This window comes from Chlorella variabilis (assembly GCF_000147415.1).
Source record: "Chlorella variabilis unplaced genomic scaffold CHLNCscaffold_14, whole genome shotgun sequence".
Classification (NCBI taxonomy): domain Eukaryota; kingdom Viridiplantae; phylum Chlorophyta; class Trebouxiophyceae; order Chlorellales; family Chlorellaceae; genus Chlorella; species Chlorella variabilis.
In genome coordinates this window covers 854,092-871,622 of record NW_005435074.1, presented here as the reverse complement: position 1 = coordinate 871,622, position 17,531 = coordinate 854,092, and the positions used below count along the sequence as shown (strand labels likewise).

General features: G+C 62.2%; 3 protein-coding genes across 3 annotated transcripts; 1 reads left to right on the top strand and 2 right to left on the bottom strand.

The window, feature by feature from the left end:
• Positions 1–281: 281 nt before the first annotated feature.
• On the bottom strand, positions 282–1,130 carry CHLNCDRAFT_56223 (hypothetical protein; the record flags this gene model as incomplete). The annotated part of the gene is made up of 3 exons (XM_005846266.1): positions 282–482; positions 658–855; positions 981–1,130. The coding sequence occupies 3 exons, from the start codon at positions 1,128–1,130 to the stop codon at positions 339–341; spliced, it is 492 nt and encodes a 163-aa protein (XP_005846328.1). The 3' UTR covers positions 282–338.
• Positions 1,131–2,366: 1,236 nt separating this feature from the next.
• CHLNCDRAFT_135731 (hypothetical protein) lies at positions 2,367–3,436 on the bottom strand (the record flags this gene model as incomplete). The annotated part of the gene is made up of 4 exons (XM_005846265.1): positions 2,367–2,567; positions 2,692–2,914; positions 3,024–3,166; positions 3,308–3,436. The coding sequence occupies 4 exons, from the start codon at positions 3,434–3,436 to the stop codon at positions 2,367–2,369; spliced, it is 696 nt and encodes a 231-aa protein (XP_005846327.1).
• A 1,176-nt stretch (positions 3,437–4,612) lies between these two features.
• CHLNCDRAFT_48950 (hypothetical protein) lies at positions 4,613–16,464 on the top strand (the record flags this gene model as incomplete). Its single annotated transcript, XM_005846442.1, has 11 exons — positions 4,613–4,661; positions 13,496–13,605; positions 13,975–14,087; positions 14,201–14,249; positions 14,360–14,441; positions 14,626–14,796; positions 14,937–15,186; positions 15,341–15,590; positions 15,734–15,921; positions 16,080–16,140; positions 16,333–16,464. The coding sequence occupies 11 exons, from the start codon at positions 4,613–4,615 to the stop codon at positions 16,462–16,464; spliced, it is 1,455 nt and encodes a 484-aa protein (XP_005846504.1).
• Between the last annotated feature and the right edge of the window lie 1,067 nt (positions 16,465–17,531).

Sequence of the window (17,531 nt, the reverse complement as noted above, 5' to 3'; positions counted from 1 at the left end):
GAGGTGGGGTTGGCCTGGGCTGTGGGCCACTCACAAAGAGAGTGATCAGCGCTGGGAGAGGTGATGTGTGTCACCGGTGTCGGCTTGAGGAGGGAAGGCAAGGGGGTCGGCGTGCGCAGCAGGAAGGAGGGCATGGGGCTGCTGTTGTCAAGCAAGGGGGAAGTGTTTACAACCTATGCCCTCATCAATTATGTTGGCCTGAGCCACCGCTGCTGATGATGAAGTGCACGGCTTACGTGACCACCGCCCCGCCCTCGCAACATGGTGAGGCACCGTTTTCTGCATTGAGTTACCAACAGGCCTTCAAAACTCATATCCTGTTCCGCTTCTGGATTGCACTACGAGATACGGGCCTCTGCCAGGCTGGCCACAGTCACAGGGCCGGCGCTGGTCATCATCTGCTGGCCATTGAACCCTGCCACCCGTGCGCCGTCAGTGCGCAGCAGCGGTTGCACCTCCTCAAACATCTTCTTCTTGTCGACCTGGCAGAGGGGGGCGGTTGGGTTGGGGTACACAGGGTGTGTGGAAGGGGAAGGGGTGGCCTTCAGCACGCATGGGCATGCACCGTGCTATGCGGCAGCAGCCGAGCTGGATGCAGCAAGAGTGGTTTCCTTGCGACAAGCAGCAGGCCAAGCGCTACCCATGGCTGATCACTACCTGGTTGGGCTTGGCGGGCTCGCCCTGCTCCGACGCCTCGCCAAACCAGACACGCTCGCCAACCGCGGCGCCCTCGGGCGGTGTTAGCGGCTCCACCGCCGTGTGCTCCTCGTTGGAAGCGCACAGCACCATGCCATTGCTCTTGATGCCACGCATGTTGCGAGGCTTCAGGTTGGCGATGATCACCACTGCGCGGTTCTGCAGGGGGCAGGTGGAGGAGGGAGGAGATGCACACCAACCGCTGTGGTGCACCACGGACAGCAGCGAGCACAGGCTTGCGGTAGCGCTCCTCATGCAACCCAAGCTCTGCCCATGCGCCTCACCTGCATCTCCTCCAGCGGCACATACTTGACCAGGCCGCTCACAATGGTGCGGGGCCCCTCAGCCTCGCCCACGTCAATATGCTCCACATACAGCGCGTCAGCGTCGGGGTGCTTCTCGCAGCTCACTATGCGGCCCACCCTGATGTCCATCTTTGTCACGTCTGGCACACTTGCGGCAGCAGCCGCTGGCGCTGCGACAGTGGGTGGACCAGCCTCGCCGCCATGAAGAGCCGCTCCTGGGGACACATGCAACCATAAAACCTCCGATTCCCAGCCGCGAGTCACCTGCAGTCTCGACCTCCGCGGCAGCCAGCACCACACGCGACGTGGCATGACGCTGCTGAGCGGCGGCAGGTTGCCGAGGTGCCGCTGTCGCCCAGGAAGCGCGCAGGCTGCGCTGGGCTGGCTGCAGCTGGGAGCCGACTGCTCTCAATGAACGACTCGCGCGAGCAGCCGACATGGTAGCCATGCCGCTTTTGCAGATGTGCGTGAAGCGGCCGGCGGCAGGGATGTGACTGAGAGAACGGCTAGCGAGACACACCAGCAAGCAGAAGACCCATGGTTGCGAATTGCCCAAGATAATTTCCGTACGCCGAGCTGTACTGCAAGACCATGTGTCAAGCTGGCTACCGACGTTCCTGCATGGCTTGTTCGTGCGATGCATGCTGCTGCGGGCTGCTGTTCAGCCCCTAACCTAATTCCAGGCCAAAAGGGCGACCTTCGAAATTGTTGGCCAAAGACATGTCCACTCATAAAACAAACAAGTCCCAGTGCTTTTACACGGAAGGTATGGCATCAAGGGAAGGAGCTGGGCACGTGTGTGCTCTACATAAATAGCCTGCAGTGCAGATGGGAGCGGCTGTGGTCGTGGACACAGCGGAGCCCAGTTGTGGGCGGCGGAGGGCAGGCCTCTTTTTCGGGTGTCCACTTGACTAACTGTGCGCCTGCAACATTTCCTCCTTGCGCTGTGCCTTCTTGATCTTACCAGCAACGAAAAACAGGCGAGCAGCGCTAGAAGAGGGAGTGCAGAGCAGTGCATGTCAGGGAGCACGGGAGCACGCCACATGCAGGTCAGAGGAGAATGCGGCGGCGGAAGCAGGGTGCGAGAGTAAGCAGGGGAGGCAAAGCTGGACCAGCGGTCAAAATGATGAGGCAGTCAACCCAGGGAGCAGCGGGAGAGGCAGTGAAGTAAAGATGCCAGCCCAGTCAATGAAGAGGGGGCGCTCCTCGCTCCTGGCACCAAACCAAATGTGTGAGTATGGGTGGAACCGTAAACAGATGTCAAGCGCAGGCTAGGGCTGTGCGAGGAAAATTAGCCCCAAAGCCAAAAACAAAGAGACATGGCAACCTTTGAGAGATGCAATAAGGGACGGGAGGACTTTTGCCCTACACACACACAGAAGACAGTCTCCTTGAGGGCACGGGGCTGGGGCTGGCGCTGCGCTTCTGCTCCGTCTGCTCTGCCACCACCTTGGCAACGGCAGCGTCCAGGAAGTCGCGCTTCACGCAGACGGTGGGGTAGGAGAGCAGGCGGGCAACGTAACGGCGGTCTCCCACCACCACCGCGTCGCTCTCAAACTCGGCCAGCTGCAGGAATGCGGAGAGGCGTATGCAGCAGGAGCAGGTTGGCAGGGATACACCCTCCAATGTTGGCATCGATGGCTTGCCCGCATACTCAAGGCAGCAGCCTGCCAACCACCCCGGCGCTCACCGTAACGAGCAGCTTGCGCTCGGGGTCGGGCGTGCCGGGCAGCTGGCGCTCGCACACCGTGTACTCCCACCCGTCCAGCGTGGCCACCAGGCGGAACTCGGTGCGCGCAATGTCGGCGGGCAGGCTGATCAGCTCTTCGGCGGGGGAGAACTTGTAGTAGTCGGCTGCTGTGAGATAGTCGGGCAGCGCAGAGGGCGTGCCAAACGCTCCCTTGATCAGGCGCCTGCATGATGGGGCAAGGCACGGCAAGCGTGCTAGGTAGGCAGGTTAATGAGGCGAAGGATTACATAAGGCCTTTTTTTCCTCTTCTACTTCCTGCTTTTTAAACCCACTTGAACAGGCCGCGAAGGTCGTCCACCCCTGCGATGGGGTCCAGGGGCAGGCGGTTGACACGCACACCGCCCGCTGCCGAATGCCATCGCACGTAGAGGTCGAGGTCGTAGCCGCAGAGGCCGGCGCTGGCGCGACGGGGGCGCTGCAGCAGCAAGGAGCATTGGCAGTGCGGCAGGGGCACCGCGAGATCAGCTTGGTGAGAAGACCCTTGTAGCAGCGTGCATCCCACCATTCTGGCCAGGAGGACCGGCATGGCACGGTACGTCCTTCTTCCAGCCCGCACCTTGCGTAGCGCGGGCCCCGCCGACGTGCAGCTCTCGGTGTCGCTGCAGCTCTGCAGCCGCTTGCGCTGTCGCGTGCTGGGCTTGCACGCCGCTCCATGGCGGAGCGGCTTGCTGCCAAGCGGCTCCATGCTGGCAAGGGCTGCCAGTCGCTCAGCAGCGCGCCTGGAGGCACAGGCGCGTTGCTGAGGGCTGGCGGCTGCAGAGCTGCAACCGAGGGCCGGCTGCGGCTCGTGAGGAAACGCTCTGCAAGACAGGGCGCGCAGAGGCAGTTGGAGCAAAGAAGCTGGGGTGGACCTGTGTTGGGGCCAGGGGTCGGCACCGCCCCCGGCAGCGAGCGCACAACCCGCCATCGTGCAGCGTGCATGGCGGCCGCGGCGCCGCGCCCAGAGTCCTGGGGCGCAGCCTGTGGCCTGGGCCTGGGGGACCAGGGCGCTATTGGCTGCCGGCGCCGAGCTTGCAACACGTGCGCCCCTGGCGCAACTATGCGGCAGCGCGGGCCAGCCCCACAGCAGCCACTAGATAGACAGCGGCAGGGCAAGCCGCCCAGCAGCACGCACCAGCGTTTCGCCCGGCTGCTGCAGTGCGGGGCAGAACCCAGCGTGGTGCAGTGCAAGCAGCAAAGCTATCCTACCGCCCAACAGACAACAACAACAAGGAGGGCCCAGGCCCTCGCGAGGAAGTGGACACCCGCAACCCTGTATCGGTGGAAGGCACGCCTCGCAATAGTCTCTCTTCGGTGGTCTCATCGATTCAACCAGGCGTATGGTGGCTCTCGGAGGCTTCTGCACCGTTGTTGCTCCCCGCTCAGTGTCCCCCGTAAATCGAGTCCCTCTTTCCGCAGCGCCCGCCCTGCCACTCACCCGGCTCATAGCACCATAGCAACATAGCGGCACCCGACATCTTTTGGGATCGCGCAGGCTAGGTCCAGGGCTGCTGCCCCGTCCCGCCTGACTGCAGCGGCGGGCGTTTTGGGGCAGGCGGGCGGGCGCCATACCGTCCCATGCAGCCGCAGCATACCATGCACCCAGTAGGGCCATCGCCCTCCATGGTGCGGCGCACACCAATCATCACACTGCGAATGGATGAGGTGCAAGAGGAGCTGCGGCAGCAGAAGGCCGTCAACACCCCATCATCCAGCCGCGCTGCGGGTGGGCAGTGCAGCAGTTGGCTCTCTGTGTTACAGCCCGGATATGAAGGCCGCGTGAGAAAACCCAGGCCAGGGGCTGATGTGCGTTTGGAAAATCATGCATTCAAGCTGCGGTGCTCACCAGCACGTCGACTGCTTGCGTGCAGCACCGGAAGCCATGGTCAGGTGCTTCTCCACCATTCGATTCGTCGTCGCCTGCCTGGCTGGTGCAGTGCACACACTGGTGAGCAGCCTCCATGTTCGCATTGCAAAGTGGTTTTCGCAGCCCACTGCAGCCATCAATTGAGTGCTGCATTTCTAACAAGCACCTGCCTGCTGGCACATTGCCCTGCCTGCAGGCCCCACCCACCTTGGCAGCTGCCGAGGCCACGTGTGTGCTTCTCATATACTTTGGAGCAATACCCAACTCAATGCCCACACACAGCCGCAGTTGGGCGTACTCCTTCACAGGCTCAGCTGAGGATGTGGTGCTGCTGTCCCTGTTGAGGAGCATCGCCGTCACAGTGGCGCATGCACTGGGCGATGGGCCGTGCTTCCAGAGGTGTTCAGCCTGCCGCCACGCCTTCTCGCCTGCCGTAGGCAGCGCCTCTCTTGCCTCCCCTGCCCGATTGCCTCATGTTCCCGTGATGCTGCCTGGTTGCTTGTCGGCGCCCTTTGTTGCAGGAAGCTGACCTTGAGGTGATCCTGCCCTCGTTTTGCTGCAGACCCTACCTGTGGACAGCAACAACATTTGCTGCTCTGTCGGTGCCACTGGGCCTGCTGAAGCTTGTGGCCTTACGGCGGAGCGAGTGGGCAGAAAGGATGTGGCCCCCTTTCATCGCCCTATACTCTGCCCACATCGGATTTGCTGTGGCGCAACTGCTAACAGCTCAGGCAGGGAAAAACACACGCACAATTGCTTGACGTTCAACGCGCAGCACCAATGACGCCCTGTTGACTGCTGTTGAGCCGCTTGCGCTGCAGCGCATCTCGACTTGGGCCCGCAAGCGGTGGGAGAGTGGGCTCGCTGGTTTTGGCTACGTAAGTTGCATGCATGCATGTGGACCGCCCTCCAGCAATATGTTTGCGACAGTGCGTTAAAGACGTATGCAGTCAGCGAGCCAAGGGGGAGGTCAGGTGCTGGCAACAGGTAAAGTCATGTTGCCCAATAGTCACTTAACAGATCGCCGCTCTCCCGGCCTGCTGCTGCAGCCTTGGCAGGTGGATGATGCGCATTTGCACGCGTGGTTGTGGTTGTTTCGCTTGGAGGCCAAGCACTGTGTACTGGATGTAGCTACACCTGAAGCTGCAGCTCATTGGTGGCTGTCCAGCTTACGGCTTCCAGTTCCTCAAGGGGCATTGTGCTTTGCTGCTTTATGCAGGAGGGCACGGAGACCTGGCTGATGGCCGGGCGTCTAGATTCACAGGCAGAAGAGGGGTGGGGCGGCGTTCTGGATCACATGGAGCCGGAATCTGATGTGCCTGCCGAGGAGCTTGCAGATGCTGACAGCCGCTGGATTGATGTCGATGGCCTGAACATACACTACAAGCTGGCGATGCCGCTGGTGTGTGGGAGCAGGGACAGGGGGCTGCAAGCGCGCCTGCACCCGTTTGTGCCACCTGACATTTGTGCACATTTACGAATCTCCTTCAACGCATCATGCTGCGGCAAATTCACCCCCGCTGCCTGGATGCCGTGCTGCAGGGCCACCGCCACATCCAGGGCACCGGACTGGTGCTGGTTCATTCTTTTGGTGGCGGCACGTTCAGCTGGCGCAACATCCAGCAGCCACTGGCAGATGCATCCGGCCTGCCAGTGCTTTCGTTTGACCGCCCAGGTTTCGGTGAGCTGTGTCTGTGCCTGGAAAGCTGCACTGCCTGCCTGAGGCGGCCCCTCCTTGGTGGTGCTGCATGGTGTACAACCCCGCCCTCCTGCTCCCATGTGCCTGCCTGGCCCTTTGACTCCCCGCTACTCATCTGCTGCTCTGGCTTCAGGCTTGACAGACCGCCCGATCATTCCCCGGCACGACACCCCGCTTTCGCTTGACAGCAACCCATATGGCCTGAAGTTCCAGGCATTGCTGACGCTGCAGCTCTCTTCCGCTCTGGGTTTGGAACGCATCGTTTTGGCTGGGCACGACGACGGCGCCCTGCTGGCACTAATGGCGGCAGCCATGGCCTGCAGGGAACAAGCTCTGGGCAGCCCCATACAGCCGCTGCTTGATGTTGGTGGTGGCGAGACACCGCCCCCGAGAGCCCAGAGCAGCTCTGATGGGCTAGCCTCTGGTGGTGGCAGGATGCCTCCAGCCTCTGCGGCACATGCAGTGCCATTGCAGGGGGCGTCGCGCCACCGCCGCTACGGCTCCGTTGGCTCCCTCCCAGACAGTCTTGATTGGGGCTGGATGAGCAGCCACCAGGGGCACAGCGTCCTGCAGAAGCTGCTCAAGGGCGAGTGGCCCGCTTCCATTGACCCGCGCACCGCCTTCGGCGCCAGCGCCCTGGCCACTTCATCCCACGGCCGGCCTCCAGGTGCGTGGCGCTCACCAGCAAGGCCACATTTGCTGGGGCGGCCACATTTGATGGGACTGCGTCGGCAGCTGGGCAGCCTGGAGCCTTTCCAGGAGCAGGAGGAGGCCTCAGGCGCGCCCACAGAGCATGCACATGCCTCTGGTGCGGCCCTGGATCAGCTTGCTCAGGTGCCACCGCCGGGGCAGGCACAGCCCCAGGCGAACGGCATGGCCGCCAGCTCAAGCACGGAGCAGGGCGGCACCAGGCTGTCAGGCATGCTGATAGACAACCCGTCCTTCCTCTCGCAGGTGAGCATGCTGCCCTGCTCTCTCTCCTTACCCTGCCTTGCATGTTTTCGTGAGAGTGCGTGGCACACAAGGATGCATCTTGCGCCATCCCATCATGTGCCGCGCCCAACTGTTCTCTGCTGCAGACCAGCGATTGTGAGCAGTGGCAGGGCGGCCGGTATAGCATGCAGGAGGCGGCTGCGCCGCACCTCCTGTCAGATCGTCAGCAGGCGCAGCAGCAGCAGGGTCTCGATGCGCAGCTCAGCTGGGATGGGTCAGTACAGGAGCAGCGGGCTGTTGAAGGAGACGACGTGGAAGAGGAAACCTTTCTAGGGCTGGAGCTGCATGACAACCCCAGCTTTGTGGCAAACGGCAGCTCCGGCATTGAGGCGCTGTCATCGTCGCCGCCACACATGGTTGCGGCCACCGTGGGAGGAGGGGAGCATGCTGCAAGTGCTGCTGGCCCTGCTACTACTGGGGACGAGAGCAGGCTTATGAACTCTGCAGCAGCAGCGACAGATGACGAGGGATTGTGGCGCGTCCCAGGGGCTGTTGGCCTCATCCTGCTGCACCCAGGTATGCACCTGCTATGCATGCGGCTTACTTTACCAAAGCTCATAATTTGGCAGACGGTACACTGGCATGAAGGCCACCGGTCTGCAAATCCTGTTTACTGCACTGCTGTGCAGATTTAAGTGGCGGCGTCGCACCAAAATACGCTCGCGTGCTGGCACAGAGCCGGCTTGGACGGCGTGTGCTGCGCTCCCTGCTAAGAACAGAAATGGGAGAGGCGAGTGATTTTTTTGTACTATAGGCTTTCATTCAGTTTGGATTCTGGATACATTGTGCTGCACCGATGGCCATTCCTAAGAACCTTGCTTTTCTGTGCTTGCCTGGCTTGGCTGTGCTTGCAGGTCAGCAACCGGCGGGCGTGGGCTGACCCACACCACCTCACCCCCGAGTTGCTGGCACTGTACCGCCGGCCCCTGCACGTCCAAGGCTGGGACACAGCCCTCATAGAGGCAAGCCGCAGTGTAATGTCAGAGTCAGCGTTGAAAGGGCTGTGGCAATTTTCACAGTGCTTCGGTCATGTATTGCTCTGCTCAACCTCCACCCTTTCAACCAAGCTCTCATGTTCTGGCTACAGGTGGCGCGGGCGCGCAGCGAGATTCACTCATTGGAGCGCAGCCAATTGCTGGGATCTGTAGTGGAGGCTGGGCTGCCAGTGATGGTGGCCACCGGTGACCACGACCACATGGTGCCCCCCAGCGCTGTGAGCAGGATTGCTGAGCGCCTAGGAGGACTAGCGCCCCGGCTTGCCGTGCTGCCGTGCGGCCACCTGTCCCACGAGGAGGCGCCACATGTGCTCATCGATTTTCTTCTCTCCTTCGTTAATGGTTTGTCTGCATGATGGTCAACCGCACCTCACGGATGTGGCGGCAACTGCCGCTGCGGACACCGCGTCGAGCCCATCGAGCCACCGCCGGATACGGGCTGGGCTATCCATGCGCACGCCGGGTCCACCGCACCGCAGATTGGTCACGTCGCTTCATCATGCTTCATCAGTGCTGCTTTCAACATTGTCTGCCTGTCATGTCTCCTGGTTTCTTTGTCTCCAACACCTGAGGCAACTTGCAGCATGAGCAACAAGACAAAAGAGCAATGGAGGCGGCGCGGCTGGCACTGTCCCAGGCGGAGGCGCCAGCGCCAGCCCCGCCTGCGCAACTTGTGCCCGGCGATAGCGGCGCGCGTCCTCAATTGGCTTTGGGCAGTTTCCAGTGCCTGAAAATGGCCCAACTGCTGCCAGATGCAACGGAAGACGCGCGTGCTGGGCTTCCAATGGGCTTGGAGCCCATATCCGGACACACACCCTGATCCCTTTCATTGATCGGTGCAGGCCAAGCCGCTGCACCAGTGCCCCCTCTCCTGCTTGGGGGGTCTTGGGCGGCAATCTTCTCCGCACAGCATGGCGGCCCCTGCATGGCGCAGCAAGACTGCTGCGGCCGCCAGAAGCGCGTCTGTTGCACCGCCCACCCTGGGCGCGGCCAAGGGCGGCACCAGCAAGCCGGCCTTGAAGCCGGCGATTGAGGCTCCCGCGGGTGGCCAGAACCAGCCCATTGATGAGCGGATGCTATTTGTGGCGTCTGTGCTGATAGGTTACACGGTGCAGGTCCAGGTGCGTGCGAGACGATCACCCCGCTGCCCTGGGGGTGCTCTGGAGCAGCCACCAGCCGCGATTGGGGCTACCGTGGGCCGCCAACAGCGCCTTGGGCCTGCCCAGCATCCACACCTGGGCCGCCTGCCGCCGCCTTCCCCAGCCGTTTCGTAAAACAGCCAACTCCCTGCTTGCCCCCTGCTTGCTGTCGAGCGTGGCCCCCTCGCTTTTTCGTAGGTCAAGTCTGGCGTGGTGTACGAGGGCGTCTTTCATGCGCTGCGCCCTGCGGACGGCGACTTTGACGTCCTGCTGCGCATGGCCAAGGTGGTGGCGGGTCTGGACGACGGTGACCGTCAGCGTGAGCGGCCGCAGCCGCTGCTGGCCATTGAGGGCGCGGAACTGGTGCAGCTGACGGCCACGGACGTACGCATGGGCGCCTCAGATGTGGGAGCGCACGGCGCAGCCTGGGACGACGCCGGCGGCTTCGGCACCGATGCCGCCATCTCACGCAACCGCGGGGCTTGGGGCCGCGAGCGCGAGCTGCAGCGCTGGGCGCCCGACGAGGGCGACGCGGCGCACATGCTGCACCTGGAGGAGTCTGTTGGGCCGGCAACACGCGGCTGGGACCAGTTTGCGGTGAACGAGGCCAAGTTTGGTGTCCGTACCAATTATGCAGAGGAGCTGTACACCACGGAGCTGGACCCCAGGTGTGACATCAAAGTGCGGGGATCACCCAGAAGGGGGGGCTGGGCAAGTTCACAGTTTTGTGGCTAGGCAGGCAGGAAGATGGCTGTGACAGATGGGGCGCCGCAGTGTGTGCCTGGGCTTCAGCAGCGCAGCGTTTGGTCGTAAGGCAGGGCTGCCTGTTTTCATTCCCCTTCTGCCCTTGTTGCTTCAATTGCTGGTGGCCAGCCTGTCAACCGTGAGGACTCGTTGAGACTGCATCCTCACTTTCCCCCGCCCCCTCTGCTCCATGCAGCAAGTCCAAGATCAGCGTGGCCGATGCAGCGCGTATTGCTGCCGAGATTGAGCGTGGCGACCACTCCGCCCTCTCCAACATCCACATGCTGGAAGAGCGGGGCGTGGCCATTGATGACTCCCAGATGGATGAGGAGGATAGGTATGGCGCAGTGGTGCGTGACGCACCACGCCCAGGCGCGGCGGCCAACGGTGCTGGCGGTGCTGCAGCGGCCGCCGCGGCGCCGCGCCCCAACGCCTGGACACAGGGCCGGCCGCGCCCGCTTATGCCCGGTGCCGCACCCTCGGCGCCCATCAGCATCGACCCACGCAAGGAGGCAAACAAGCTGCGCATGCAGGTACGTGGGTATGGACAATGGTGTTTGTGGTGGCGTGCAGATGTAGGGCTGGCGTGGAGGCGGTGCTCGCTTTGGAACCAGGGGAGCTGACTGTTCCAGCCCGCCGGCCCCCTGTACGCAGATGACCTCCGCCATCAAGCAGACCTCGCCCTACGGAACCCCCAATGCACACAAGCGCCCGTCGCCCCTCAGCTCGCCGTTGATCAGGTGGGCGGCTGGAAGGGCATGGAACCACATTAAACGCAGCACACTGATGGCAGGCCCCCGCGCCTAGCTTGCCATGGCTCATATCATCGTGGCTGCATGCACACTGGGTTGCTGCTGGGTGGCCCCATCGCAGCTACCCTGCACTCACTGTTGCTGCAGCGATCCTAGCAAGCTGGAGGCGCTCAACCTGAACCCGGGGGTGCCACGGTTGAATGAAGAGACCCGCCGCGATTTTGAGCAGTTTAAGGCGGAGCAGGCGGCTAGCAAGAGGTGAATGGCGGCGAGTGGGGCGCACATATTGTCTGACGACTGCCCTGAACAGTGTGCGCAGAGGTTGGCTGAATGGTGCAGGAGCAACATTTTGCCTCCCTGCGCACCAGGGTTGGCTTGCACTCTTTGCCAAGCCATTTCCTCCCTGCTGCTGCTGCCTGCCTGCAGTGGCGACATGTTCAAAAAGCAGGACATCCAGGAGCTCCGCCAGTTCAGTCAAAACATTGAGAGCAAGCTGTCACGCAGCCTGGGGGCCGAGAGCAAGATGCCAGCTCAGCCGCCATCCGCTCAGGCAGCCGCAGGAGCAGCAGGGGAAGGCGGGCAGGCGGCAGCTGCGGCAGCTGTGCACAGCGCAGCAGCTGCCGGGGAGGCAGGCGCGCCCGCTGCGGGTGGTGCAGAGCAGCCGGCGGCCTCGCCCGCGGTTGACGCCTCCAAGAAGTCTGCCCTCAATCCATTTGCAAAGTCCTTCAACTTCAATGTCAACGCAAAGGAGTTCAAGCCAGTCTTCATCCCGCCAGCAGCAGCAGCAGGAGCAGCCCCCGCAGCAGCGCCAGCGCCCACGCCACCTGCAGCAGCAGCTGGGGCAGCGGCCGCGCCAGTCCCCGAGGCCGCGCCTGGCGCCGCCTCCACTGCATCGGCAGTCCTTGCGGGCCCACCGCCATCCAGCGTCCAGCCTGGCCCTGCAACTGGTGGTGGGCCGGCAGGTGTGGGCGCTTTCAAGCAGGGACCTGCCAGCCCGCTGCGCGGCCCCATGCAGCCCAGCATCCCCATGCCAGACATGCGCCCCGACTTCCGCCGCATGCCAAGAGGGGATGGCCGCGACATGGATGGTGGCGGCCCGCACCCACCCCGCCCCGAGCGCGACAGCAGCTTTGGGCGGCGGCGAGAGGAGAGCCGGGAGCGTGGTGGCCCAGCCTTTGAACGGCGGCGCGATGGGCGGCACTACGAGGGAGGGCCGGGGATGCGGCCAGGGGAGGGCGGCCCGCCGCCGCCGCCACCAAAGGGTCCTGGCGGGCCGCAGGGCATGCAGGCAAGCCACTGCCTGCCTTCGTGCTGCCTCCTGTGGTGCTTGGCGCGTATTCATGCTTCTGGAGCATGGGGGCTGCCCTAGTTTGCCTGCCGTCTAGTTGTTGCACCTAAGCCAGGTCAGCCATGCTCTCGGAATCCCTGCTCTGTCACCGCAACTTTCCGCCCCTCGCTTGCTCTGCCAGCAGATGTCGATGATGGGCCAGCCGATGATGATGCCTCCAGGAATGATGCCCATGCCTGGAAACATGGGCATGAACGCGGCCGGCCAAATGGTTCCCGTCATGATGCCAGGCATGGGTGGCGGGCCCGGCCAGCCGATGTTCATGGTGCGACCCATGGGCCCCGGCCAGCCCGGCATGGGACCCATGATGATGCAGGGCGGCATGATGCCAGGAATGGGACCGGCCATGATGATGGTGCCGCCCTCGGCGATGTCCAACCCCGGCCAGCGCCCTCACGGCATGATGATGGGTCCGCAGGTAGGCAGGGAAACCCAGCGGGAAAAGCAGCGACGTGCCCGGGATGTGCTCCGTGTTGGACGTCGGTGTTTGGACGCATGTGGGGTTGAAGGTTGGCAGCCACCGACATCCTTACTCACCTTGCAGATGATGATGATGCCCGGCATGGGCATGATGATGCCTGCGCAGCATGGCGGCCCACCAGGCGGCGGCAAAGCGGACGACCGCGACGGTCGCGGCGAGTGAGCAACCCTGCTGACCTCCGTGGCTGCTGCCTTCTCCCCAGAGTTGGGCGGTCAATGTGTAAGGCAGGGAATTGCGAGGAGCTCAGGAGGTGCATGCATCGTTTGGCCCGGGTCTGGCAAGGCTCATGCGAGCATCGCGTCAGCTGCGCTCGCCCCGTTCCAGTACATACCAATCTGAATTGCTCCAGCCGGCAATTGAGATTCTCGCTGCAACCGCCGGAAGAAGCCGTCAAGGGCGCTCTCCACAGTGTGCGGTGCACGTTTGCAAATTGACCTGCGCCAACACCGGGCGGCTTCTGCAGCTATGAGCGCCGCCCGGGCCCAGACCAGCGTCAATCTGGACAATGACAAAGTGCCAGGTGCGTGTGGCAGGAGAGTGCGGGGACTCCTCTCATTGGCACCAGCCTGCCCGCGCCCTCTTCTTTTACGTGCCTGTCTTCTTGGCAGAGGACCGCTGCCAGCCCGTAGCAGGGTCAGACGCGCGCTGGGTTGCGGGCTGAGTTTGAAAACCGGGCAGTGCCGCCGGCAGGCCGCGCCGCCGGCCAGTGGTGGTCAACCGACACTGTTGGGCGTGCGTGTGCTGCAGACTACCGCCACGGCGCACCAGTGGCGCTCAAGTACGTGAAGCGCGGCTACCACGTGCTGTGCAGCCATGGCCTCACGCTGGCGCTCATGCCGCTGGCCGCCACGGGCGTGGTGAGCGCACGGGGCGCTGTCTGCGCTGGGGGAGATTTAGTCTCATCGTCGCTAGTATTCTGCAGAGCCAGACTGGGGGCACGCTGCGTGCATGGAGGCTGCAGCATGTGCGACAGGGATGAGGCAAGCATTCCTGGCCTTTGACTTGATTGCTGCCCTTGCCAATGTGCAGCTGGAGCTGGCCAACATGTTCAAGAATGGCGACCTGCAGAGCATGTGGGAGGTGGCGCGCCAGACCGACCTCACCTTCAACATGGTGGGTGGGCATGCTGGTTTCGATGGCTGGTGAACGCCCACATCCTTGCCCCGTTCCTGCAGTTGCCCGCTCCCTGTGCTAGAGCGCCGCCCTGCCACCCGTTGCATGTGCAGGTCACGTTTGTGCTGAGCTGCCTGCTGCTGGTGTTTGTGGCCGCCACCTACGTCTTCACCCGCTCGCGCCCTGTATACCTCCTCAACTTCTACTGCTTGAAGCCCCCCGCGAAGTGAGCCGCGCCCTCCAGCTCGTGCAGATGTGAGGGTGAACAGCTAGAGGGCGTGGCAACTCCCTCTCCCCCTTTTCAGTGGCCCTCTTTGCTCCTGCGCCCGCATACTGCAGCCTCAAAATAAACAACGAGTTCTTCATGCAGCACTCCCGCAACAGCAAGGTGGGTGAATCAACCTGCACTTAGCTGACTCGCACGACTGGAGCGAGCAGGTCGTGTTAAAGGCTGTGGCGTGCTGTCACGATGCGAAAATCTATTTCTGTTGCTTGCAGGCCTTCACCCAGGACAGTTTGGACTTCCAGGAGAAGGTGCTATCACGGTCGGGGCTGGGAGAAGAGACCTACCTGCCGGGAGGTGAGCCAGGGGATGAGCTGTGCCTGCTGCGGCCCTCGCGGCACGGGCAGGGCCCAGCAGGGGTGCAAACTACCCTGCGACCGAGCAGCAATTGCCGTTTGCCTTGCCGGCGGCTTCCACTGCTTGCGCCGCCGCACCGCCGTCTTAATCCCACTTGCATTTGCCACCTACGCCTGCGCCGCAGGCATAATGTCGCAGCCGCCACGCATTAACATGCAGGCAGCGCGGGAGGAGGCCCAGCTGGTGCTGTTCAACACCGTGGCAGAGGTGCTCAAGGCCACGGGCACTAAGCCGCAGGCAGTCGACATCCTTGTTGTCAACTGCTCCCTCTTCAACCCCACTCCCTCGCTCTCAGGTGCATGTGTACTAAGGGAGGCATGTGTTTGCTTGGCATACGTCTCCATCTGGCAAAGCCATTGTTCCACCTTCGCTTTGCCAGCACGTTCTGCCACCGCTGTTCCCCTTACCTGCCCCTGGCGCCCTGCCACGACGCAGCCATGATTGTCAACCACTTCAAGATGCGCTCCAATGTGATGACCTACAACCTGTCGGGCATGGGGTGCTCCGCGGGCGTCATCTCCATCGGCCTTGCCCAGCAGCTGCTCCAGGTGTTCCCCAACTCCACCGCCCTGGTGGTGTCCACTGAGAACCTGACCAAGAATTGGTACTTTGGCAACGACAAGTCCATGCTCGTGCCCAACTGCCTCTTCCGCCTTGGCGGCGCCGCCATGGTGCTGTCCAACAAGTGAGTGCGCAGGGCGGGCAGGAATGCTGGGGTTTGTGCCTTCTCCTGTCTGCTGACGCTGCCTTGCCCACCTGCCTTATCCGCTTGCCGCCAACCACTGCACCCTCAATTCCCTCTATAAATCCTGCGGAACGTTGGTCGTCGCACTCTGCAGGCGCACCGACCGCTGGCGGGCCAAGTACGAGCTGCTGCACGTGGTGCGCACCCACATGGGGCAGGACGATGCGCACTATGGGTGCGTGTACCAGAAGGAGGACAGTGACGGCAAGGAGGGCGTGTTTCTGTCCAAGGAGCTGATGCGGATTGCGGGCCACGCGCTCAAGGCCAACATCACCACGCTGGGCCCCCTGGTGCTGCCCATCAGCGAGCAGCTGCTCTTCTTCGGCAACCTGGTGGCGCGCAAGGTGTGCCTTGCGGAGTTGTAGGGCAGCTGTTTGTTGCAATTGGCTGGTTCGCGTGCTGCTGCGTGCATGGCTGCCTGGCATGCCAGCCACCCAATGTATTGCTTTGGATGAGGCATGGCGTGCGAGGCGCTGGCCCGCTGCAGATGCTGCGCCTCAAGGTGCGCTCCTACATCCCCGACTTTAAACTCGCCTTTGAGCACTTCTGCATCCACACGGGCGGCCGTGGCGTGATTGATGCCATTGAGAAGCAGCTGGAGCTGCTGCCTGAGAATGTGGCGCCCTCGCGTGAGACGCTCTTCCGCTATGGAAACGTCTCCTCCTCGTCGATCTGGTGCGCCCCACAGGCGGGCCCGGCGTCTGGCGCACGGTTCAGGCGTGGATCTTGCCACCCTTTGGTGTGCAGAGCCCTCGCCCCTGCTGTCCTGGGCTGCTTTGTGCAACTTCTGTCGAATGTCGCCTGCTGTGCCCCGCGCTGCCCCTCGCCTGCAGGTACGTGCTATCCAACATCGAGACCAAGCGGGGGGTGAAGCGCGGCGAGCGGGTGTGGCAGGTTGGTGGCCTGGCGGCAGGTTGTTGTGCCTGCGCGCAGCTGTCCGTTTGTTGTTGCTGTTGACATCAGTGCAGCCTCACTTTGCTTTGCCAAACTGGCTTGCAAGCTGGTTCACCGCCAGGTGCAACCAAGCTTTCAGGAATCCCCTCCCTGGCAACTAGGCGGCACTCCTCCCCCTCACTGATACTGCAGATTGCCTTCGGCAGCGGCTTCAAGTGCAACAGCGCAGTGTGGCGTGCGCTGCGCCCCGTCAATGACCGGCATGAGGCGTGGCTGGAAGATGGAGGGGCCAGCCCCAGCGCCTCAGGCAGCCCCAAGGTGTAGGCAGGCCCACACCGTTGGTCTGGTTGCAGGAGTTTGCCAGCAACGGTAGCTCCAAATTTTCAATGGTGTCGCCAGCCCGGCCTTCTTATCCCTTGATCACGGCTCCATGGTTTGATTCCAGGCATACTACAGCCATTCTGCGCAGTGTTGGTGGGCAGCCCCCTTGCCCTTCTCTCTTTGCTTCTGAGAGCAATAACATTGATATGCTGCGATCTCCCATCGATCCATCTAGGCCAGGCTCTCCCATGCTGATGCAGCTGAGCAGCCTGGACCAGCAGCTGTTGATTTTCCTCCCAAGTTTCTTTTTCCAGCCATCTAGGCTGGATCTAACTGTTGATCCTCTCTGCTGAAATGTACACCCCAGTTGCAAGTTTGAAAATCTCAGGCTGGCAAGTCTCTGTGTAACGCCAGCGACGATGCAACATGTCCCAAAAAAACATGAGCAAAAGTGGATGGATGGGGAAAATTTAACAGGATGTGAGAACGAATGGGTAAGAAAATAGAAATGAGAGGAGGGGAGAGGGTCCGGGTCAGCAGCCATTAGATGGGGCGCGAGCAAGAGAGAGGAGGCACAGGCAAGACAGCTACAAAATGAGAGAAGAAAATGTGACATACATTGTGTGTTGGGAAAGGAGGAGGACGGAGAACAGAGGAGGGCAACACTAAATCTGCGGTAGAGGGCCCCAGTTAACGGGGGCTACAATCATTCAATGAGCTCCAGCCTATGTCCTGGCTCCGGCTTGTCGTAGATAAGGAATTTTCCTGCAGAAGGGCAATGACGCTGGCGGTGTGGACCGAAGGCAGGATCAGCGCTCTCCGCAACTTAAAACATGTGCGCGCCCCATGCCGCATCCCAACTCCAATGCTCACCGTAGTAAACGTCCTTGATCTGCCAAACTTTTGCTCCGTTTAGTGCTGTGTGCTGCTCCAAATCAACATAGATTGGCCCGTCCAGGTTGAGGTTGCCTGCAGGCAGGTGAAGAACGAAGCAGTTGTACGATAACCAAGGGGGAGTCCAGCAGGCACCCTGCGCCAACACAAGCTCCTCACCCATCTTCACCAAATCC